The sequence below is a fragment of the Orbicella franksi genome, chromosome 10 (genome assembly GCF_964199315.1).
Source record: "Orbicella franksi chromosome 10, jaOrbFran1.1, whole genome shotgun sequence".
NCBI classification, from domain to species: domain Eukaryota; kingdom Metazoa; phylum Cnidaria; class Anthozoa; order Scleractinia; family Merulinidae; genus Orbicella; species Orbicella franksi.
In genome coordinates this window covers 29538732-29547584 of record NC_138154.1, presented here as the reverse complement: position 1 = coordinate 29547584, position 8853 = coordinate 29538732, and the positions used below count along the sequence as shown (strand labels likewise).

The 8853-nt window shown below is 41.6% G+C and overlaps 2 protein-coding genes across 2 annotated transcripts in view; both read left to right on the top strand.

The window, feature by feature from the left end:
• The first annotated feature begins 399 nt into the window (after positions 1–399).
• Positions 400–4180, top strand: LOC145500635 (bile acid-CoA:amino acid N-acyltransferase-like). The gene is made up of 2 exons (XM_081480151.1): positions 400–1119; positions 3314–4180. Exons 1-2 carry the CDS (start codon positions 639–641, stop codon positions 4117–4119), a joined length of 1287 nt encoding a protein of 428 aa, XP_081336277.1. The 5' UTR covers positions 400–638; the 3' UTR covers positions 4120–4180.
• A 2080-nt stretch (positions 4181–6260) lies between these two features.
• Positions 6261–8853, top strand: part of LOC145499420 (bile acid-CoA:amino acid N-acyltransferase-like) — an 8303-nt gene continuing 5710 nt past the window's right edge. Inside the window, exon 1 of the mRNA XM_081478932.1 lies at positions 6261–7326. Coding sequence (XP_081335058.1) covers positions 6846–7326 — 481 coding nt within the window. The 5' untranslated portion in view covers positions 6261–6845. The remainder of the gene's footprint in view (positions 7327–8853) is intronic.

Genomic DNA, 8853 nt, shown 5'->3' with positions numbered 1-8853 from the left:
AACGTTCATTTCATGAACTTGACGTTTCGTATGCTAGCCACATGTTTATCACTGCTGTTTGTTTTATATTTTTAATCAAAATAGCTTTCTTATTCGGGCAAAATGATAACTTGCTCGAAGGCTCTCTGTTCGAGTTAGAGCAAAGAGTTCATGCACGATCGACGTGTGTCAAGGCTTTTTGGTCCACGCTGGGAGAACAAAGTAATGTTTTATGGAAAGAAGAGGGAAAAACTCTAGTTTGTCTTATTCAGATTCGATTCTACATCACAGATAGCCTGAGTACGGACTTTCCCGCGCGAGGACGCGCGAGTGCTTTTGTCTTTGGCGGCGAAGCGAGGTTTAGTTCCTTCGAGGGCGAGTCCGCCACCAAATAAAAAAGATTTAGTCGCTCTTGAATCCTGCCAGCTACTATTACATAATCTACGATCAGGCGTTCTTTTTTTGGCGAATGGGGAAAGAAGAAAAAAAGAACTGGCTACATCACAGATGATCACTCATTGTGGTCTTCCGTTCGAGAAACACGATACAATCAATTGCGCAATTCATCCAATGAGATTGTATCATCAGATCGATTGTGAATTCATACCGTTATAAATTTGAGGCTCCCAATGCTCTGAGGTTTTGTACCCCAACGAAATATGCTCAGTTTGAGGCCGAAGTCTTCTCTTATAGATAAGATAACAAAAATTAATGTTTCGCGACTTAAACCACTACAGAATATAACGCTTGGAGCGCAAATTGTCGGCGACAAAGGTGAAACATTTGAGTCACACGCTCACTTCATCGCTGACAAAGATGGCGAGGTTGATGTTTACCGTGACTCGTCTTTGGGAGGATCTTACAGCGGAGTTTCACCCATGGGATTGCTATGGAGCATGAAACCAGCACCGGGACAGAGAAAAGGAATTCGACTGATGAAATCAGATGTTACCAAACCGTACAACATCGTCTTGAACTGCTTTGATGACCATGTAACCCCGAACGAATCTTCACTGCAGCCCTTGTCAAGCGTGACCTTTCAGAAATGGCACATGGCCGAAGAAGTGAAAAGAATTCCAGTGAGAGAAGGAAGAATCCGTGGGACTTTGTTTCTTCCTCCGGGAGATGGACCTTTCCCTGGTAAAACTTCGCTTTGATTTGATTGTTATTTACCTCTTTATTCTTCTCTGTGGTTCGTTATTTATTTATTCGTTCGTCATTTATTTATTTACTCGTTCGTTTGTTCCTCCGTCCATCCATTTATCCACGTGGCCATGCATGCATTCGTCTTACCTGTGTTACAGCCGCCCTCCGGAAAGGAAAAATCCTGTGTGTTGTCATTGCTTAGTCGTGTTCCTTGCCTAAATTATCCAACCACTGAACTGAACCATTTCAATTCAGTGTCACAACAGATGACGTGACAGGTGTAGACCACAACCCCCGGAATAACCTAGTCGTCCTCTTCGTTTTCTAAATTTCAATTTCAAAAGTGTTGCTTGCTCTTGGCTTTAAATCACGCGACCAATTTTTTTCAAAAGATGAGTCCTTTTGGGGTAAATTTGGGAAATCTATCCAAAGCAAGCTCAAAAACGACAGGAATACTGTAAAAGTTGATTTCAGCCGGGCTTTTTATGTTAACAGATTGACGCCTGTGTCGGCCGTAACCGGCCACGACGAGCGTTGGCCAAATTTGACATCACTTATGCTCAAGTTTTGCAGGAGGAAAAGTTCTTTTCAGTAATACCCAGATCAGAGTGATTGGTTCAAATGAGCCGGAAATATAAACGAAAATGCTGAGAAATATGAGTGAAAAACTCGGAGCAAAATTTCCCTCCACTGCACTTGGCTACTCCGTGGTAAGAATTGCCCGTCTTGATGATGCTTTCTCGGAAATTCTTGAACTGGAAGCAAGCCTAGCAGTAGCTCAACAACAGCAGCAAAAAGATACGAAAAGGAGATAAAGAAAAGGCGAAAAAAAGTTTTGATTTCTGCGCATGCCCGAGAAAAAATGTCATAAAACGTGATGCTACAATCTCGTTCCCAGAGTCTTCGTTCCCCTTGACCAGCGGTCGGAAAACAAGAGCTCTGGGAGCAACCATTTTGAAATAACCGAATTCTGCTCATCCAGTTTCGCTGCGCAGTCTGCATCTATGGCGCACGCCTGAAATGGTTGCTCCCAGAGCTCTCGTTTTCCGACCGCTGGTCAAGGGGAACGAAGACTCTGGGAACGAGATTGGTTATGCTAGTGAAATGAAAGGCATGCTGTCATGTTGCAAATGCCGCTTTGAGTAGATTGGAGCTAATTTAGCTCATATCCGGGCTGAAAATGACCAAAAAATGCATTTTTGCCAGAAAGCTCCAGGTGTCAAATTGCACTTTTAATCCCAGTTATTAAGGGGTTTTACAGTGGTCTAACGCACACACGTCATATTTCAACGCCGGTTTTCGTGGTCTTGACGTTTGCAAGGGCTTGAAGCGAAAATGTGCCAGACTTTTGTAAGAAAACGTTATAAAACGAATAGTGGTAGATCTGGTCTGGACTGGGGAACTGAACGTCCAGTTCTGGCCCTCTCTCTGTCACGCAACGCTACTGTCGTCCCTCCAGAGAAGGCAGCGCTGCGTGACAGACAGAGGGGCAGGCTTGGTCTAAGAAACTGAACTAAGGTAAGAAAAAGGTAATTCTGTAAAGATACTAACCCAAGTTGACTGCAATGTTATCGAGGTCACCTAAACTTTCAGGGAAGTGATCGTGAAACATCAAAACAAAAAATCAGACTCAAATTTGCACTCATATTCTCTGGCCTAATGGTTCACGTGCTGGACTAGGGAACTAGCGGTCCGAGCACTGGCCTGAGTCACTGCGTTGTTTTATTAGGGAGCTTAAGCAATGACAAAGGCGACGCTAAGGACGACGCCTACCAAAAAAAATGAATTTATATTTTACCTTCGAATTCGCAGATGTCTAGATCTGTTCAGTACGCCATACCGGTCTCAGAACTTGCTCAGGCTTAACGTGTAACGTCAGAAATACGCAAAACTAAAAATATACGCAGAACTTGGTTATTTCACGTTGTTGTTTTGCAAACGAAACCTAACAAATGTACAAAGATTTGCTCATTAAACCTTTTGTTATGTGGCGTTCTCGTTACCGTTACCGTCGTGGTTTGCCTAAGGTCCTTATTGACCGCTTGTGCTACGGAAACTGGGATAAGCTCCAACGGTTTAGGCCACGTTGGCCTGACGCCGACTTAACTCGTGTTACCAAACATATATCAGAATTATTCAGCATTATCCCTGCTAAAGACCAGTTTATTTACTAATTGCAATTCTGCAGGTGTGATAGAGATGTTGGGTGGCACTGGAGGACTTTGGGAATTCAAGGCTTCCCTTCTGGCATCGCACGGATTTGCAGCTCTTGCATTGGCCTACTTATCTTATGATGATATTCACGAATTGCCATCATCCATGGACATGGAGTACTTTGAGGAGGCAGCCAACTGGCTCAGCAGTCATCCTAAAGTCTTGCCGCATGGTATTGGCGTTCATGCCATTTGCTATGGATCCTGGGCCGCTTTACTAATGGCAAGTCTTGGAATGAAGGCGGTCAAAGCCGTTGTGGCCATGTCACCCGTCATAAACGCTTTCCCCATACCATTTAGTTACAAAGGAAAGGTCTCGAAAATACTTCCTTTTGAAAATAGCCAGAAGATATTGACAAAAGAAGGTAGCATCTGGCGTTACGCCATTCCAGCAGTCGATGATGTCAGTACCCCAGTCTCTAACTACTCACCAATCACACCAGTCGAAAACATTTCCTGTCCTATTCTTTTAGCCTATGGAACAGGTGACCTCAATGTTAGTTCTGACTTTGCTACAGAACTGATTTTTAATCGCTTGAAAGCCAATGGCAAGGAACGTTTGTGTTCTATTTTACGTTATCCCGAGGCGGGACATCTCATCGAGCCGCCGTACACTCCACACTGCTATTCCTCATTCTCCGGTATTACTGCCAAATGGTCTGGTGACCACTATCTAGTGTGGGGAGGGGAGATGAATGCTCATGCTAAAGCACAAGAGGACGCCTGGCCAAAGATCTTAAGGTTTCTGCGAATAAATCTTCAGCACTCGAGTAATTTGTAGAATGCAGCTAAAAGTTTAGAATAAAAGTGCACATGGGAACGATTTTCTTGTGAACTGGCGAATTTAGATTCGTACCGATGAGGTCGTGACTCGGGCGAAAACGTCCCACACACCATAAGCCATGGTGCCCTGATGGTGCCAACGCTTGGGCCTTAGGCGCCTACACATATCCGGATATTTTTGAATCCGCAACTTTTTCTTTCCGGATACAGCTTCCGTCCACACGCATCCGGCGAATTCGGCAGCGAATCCGGATATTTTTTAATCCGCTCTTCTAGAGTGGAAAAAATTAAATCCGCAACGTGTCAGTGGTGAATCCGCATAGTTTCGAATCCGATGACGTAGCAAAATCGTGTCCAGTCTCTTACCGAACAATAAACCAATATGGCGGCACAACGTGTAGGCCTAGTTTCCCTAGAGACCTCTAGAGTGAATCCGGATACCATTGGATGCGTATGGACAGACGAATTCGATTTGAATATGCTACGTGTGGACGGGGAATTTTTGAATTCGGAAAGAAAGAGTTGAGGATTCAAAAATATCCGGATACGTGTGGACGAGGCCTTAGTTTTAACAAGTGATAGCGTAGCTAGAGGGAGTCGATACACCCCTGGGTGGCGGGGGGGGGGGGGGTGGGAGGCATATTGACATCAGTAGTAAATTCTCGCGCGCTTGACTCATTATGAATTCGATACAATCTAGATGTGCTGAAGTGTTTCTTTAGCCTGAAATAAATGGTTGGGCTTTTACTCTTATGTAGAATATAGCCTGAGACCACACCAGACTTGTTTCTGTCGGTAAATCGGTTCTTTATTAATTGTGACTTAATGGTACGTGTTGAAAGGTAGATGATAGGTGTTGATACACTTCTTGTGAACCGGTACACGAGGACAGGAACAAGCTTCTTCTGCTGTTAGTTTTTTAGTTGTCGTGTTTTAGTCGTCGTAGTCGCCACCCAATCTTGTAAGTTTCGTTATTTTCCCGTCATTTTTGCTTGGTTTATTTATTTTTCGTTTTGGTTTCATGCTCTGTATATTAGCTTGTTTATTTGCATTTGTTTTCAGCGAATCGCTAGTAATAGTGCGAAGATCTTAGATGTGTGGATTTCGATTACAACGAGTTCGTGATCTGTTTGTCCATAGTTAGAGGGAATGGCAACTACGTATGCTCATACAATTAACTAATAGAAGCATTGCGATTATCTAATTTAATTCATGCAAAACAAAAGATGTGCAGGGTCAAGGACCTTCCAGCATAAATCTTAGCCTGATTTGTTCGCTTCTTTGATGTTTACCCGGCTTTGTAATTAACCATTCCCTCTATTAACTATGATATGTTCTAATGCGGGGTTGACTTGCACGGTGAACGTTGATTGTTGTTTAGTTCTCTATTGTTTAGTTCTCATCAACAACACAGACAAACAAATCAAAGATTTCAATTTAATGATATATCTTTCGAAAAAGGAAACTGGATTGAGGAAATTAAAATCGAAACTGGTTGTCATTCCTTTTCCTCTAACACAGCACTTGCAAAACACGTCACTTACTTCGAGAGGCGAGAAATCTCATATAATCTAAGGGACTCTGAGAATAAACTAAATGTTCCATTGCCGCGCACAAACTATTATAAGAATAGCTTTAGCTATAGTGGCGCCATTCTTTGAAACAGAAGAATGCGCATTATAAATGTTATCATTATCATCATCAACAGTCTTCCTTGTAACTTAAGGTAAGCAGAGTCCCCGGATGAGGCAGTTTAAACACCTCAAAAGAGATGTATAAGGCATGGCATTCGTGGAAAGCAGCTTTTTTTATTTTTGTTTTTATTTAATTACTTTTTTTACTATTACTTATTAGTAGTTTTAGCTGACGAATTTGTAACCGTATTAAAATAAAGGTTATCTTATCTTATTGCACTAACGCTTCGTGCGTCACGTCTCTATTCTTACCACACTTTGACGTCATCTGTTATCAGTCCTTTAGGTCCATGTTTACCACAAATGTCTAACTGTGGTTTGAGGTCAGACGTTTGCTGTTCGCCGTTTAGACGTTAAATCGATTAAGATTGGAGTAAATTGGAGCGAATAGAAATCATTCTGTCAGTGCATTGGAAATTGTTAAAATTACACCAAAACAAATAGCAAAAAATAGGTTCGTTTTCTAACATGTGCAGCTTTCTAAAGAAATAAAGCATCGTAAATTAAAACACGCAGTCAACCTGAGCCGCCGCCCTATTGGATTTCCACTTATTGGATCAGTGCCTTTCAACAAACAACAACAAAGGCTAGGTAATTTCTTATCAGTTGCCTAAAAATTACCACCAAATTGTAGAAAAAGGGTTACTTTATTCGATTTCAGCATTTTTACGTGGCAAGAAATTAAAGGCATTAAAGCTTGAGGTAAATGACTTAATGAAATCCTACCTCCTAAAGTTCAAAAGACGAGTCGAAAATCTCAAACGTGATCTCTAACCGTCTGGGTAAACATGAATGAACAGAGCAGAACACAATGAGCAGAACATTCTTTTATTATGTCCATGAGCCATGCCCCCATCATGACGTCATCTAAAAATTTTGACTGTCTACCTTATGTAGATGGCAGTGCGCCCCAAAAAACAATTATACTCAGATTAAGTTGGGCCCTCACTACTATTGCATCTGGACTTCATAGAACGAAAAGAGATTTCGCAAGTGTGAGGTTTTGCACCATTCTGTCCCGAAACGAAATATGCTTAACTTGAGACCGAGGTCTTCTCTTATAGACAAGATAACTAAAATTAATGTCTCCAGACTTAAACCGCTCCAGAATATAACGCTTGGAGCAGAAATTGTCGGCGACAAAGGTGAAACATTTGAGTCACACGCTCACTTCATCGCTGACAAAGATGGCGAGGTTGATGTTTGCCGTGACTCGTCTTTGGGAGGATCTTACAGCGGAGTTTCACCCATGGGATTGCTATGGAGCATGAAACCAGCACCGGGACAGAGAAAAGGAATTCGACTGATGAAATCAGATGTTACCAAACCGTACAACATCGTCTTGAACTGTTTTGATGACCATGTAACTCCAAGCGAATCTTCGCTGAAGCCTTTGTCAAGCGTGACATTTCAGAAGTGGTACATGGCCGAAGGAGTGAAAAGATTTCCTGTGAGAGAAGGAAGAATCCGTGGGACACTTTTCATTCCCCCGGGAGATGGACCTTTCCCAGGTAAGAAGAACTGAAGTTCAAACGGTGATTAATTCTAAGAATCCGGCCTTTCGGTTTTGCCAAAAAAAAAGAAACAAAACTTTCACAACAAAACAGTTTCTGAATTGAGCTTCGATCTTTTTGCTTTGTCATTTGCAAACAGCTAGCGCTTTCTGAGTGGTTTAAACGTTCCTAGAATACAGAGAGAATGGGGTAAAGAGTAAAATTAACTAATTAACAAACTAAAAGTACTTTAAACGTGAACAAACTGTTTGATTTAATCTAACAATCTCTCCATTGTTTGTACATGGACATATTTGAGTTCAGATCGGACCAAGCCATGACATGTATTCATAAACAACTATACTCGTCCGCAGAGAGAAGCCGGGGGAAAGTTTAGCCAGTCTGTTCAACGCAGCTTCAATATCAAAAGCTTCGCTAAAAGTCATTTCAATAAAAAGAAAATCGGTTTCTCACTGTCAGTGATCAGCAAGAATTTCGAAAGAAAATATTTCCATAAATTTCAAGCGCGACATGGTGTGTTTGACGTCAGTCAGCTTTTGTTTTGCTGTTTGCTCAGGCAGTGTTGGGTCACGCTGGAAATAGACTGTAGTATTTAGCATGAAAATTAGTACTCGAGGAGACACGGGATGGTTTCACGGTTTGGCGCATGCGCACGCCTTGATGTAGTCCACCCAGTTCCGTTGTTTATTAACAAATCAGATGTCAGGAGATAACTTGTGCATGCGTCTGTTTCACATCATCCGTGATCGAATAAAGGCATCAGTCATTCTGCTAGTCTTCATGTATTTGTATGGCTAAGAGAAAGGTTATCATTCTACTTTCGCGAAATTACAGTCTGTGATTACTGAAACATATGTGATTGATAAGAAAACGAAAATGTATTTTATGCATGGAGTCGGAACATACGAAAAGAATGCAGTGAAAACTCTCGCCTGATATCGTCATGTTTTCGCGACTGACCGAGAAATTTTCAAAGGCAAATTTCCAGCAAGAGTCATAACAGCACGCTCGCGATTTTTTTTTATAAACATTGAAATTGAATAATATTAATTAACATGTAGTAGCTTGTACATGCGTTGAGCCGTGACACCCTCCCTTTAACACGTATTATAGCTATCTGCGTCATTTGTATCGATGGTTCCGACCGTAATCGTATCCTAGCATTTTATTTACGAGCCACATGTCCGTCATCCTCTTGTCATCATCAGGCTAATACATATACTTACTCAAAACAGATTTTCATTCGCATTTATTTATTTTTATTAATACGTAGCCTCTCACAGGGACCCAAAATAAATATCTTCCAAAATTTGAATTGAAACAAGTGTCCTTATTTGCCTTTTACCAGCTGTTACCATGGTTTTGTTTTAGGGTATTGAACCGAAAAATGACCGCAACTGTCTTAATTCATTTTATATAAATTTCACTCATATTTTAAAACTCGTAAGTGTTAGCAGTGAAGATAAATGATAAGCACGTGCCATTATGTTGCTTCTTCGGTTGTCTTCCTTCCCTGGAGCGAAG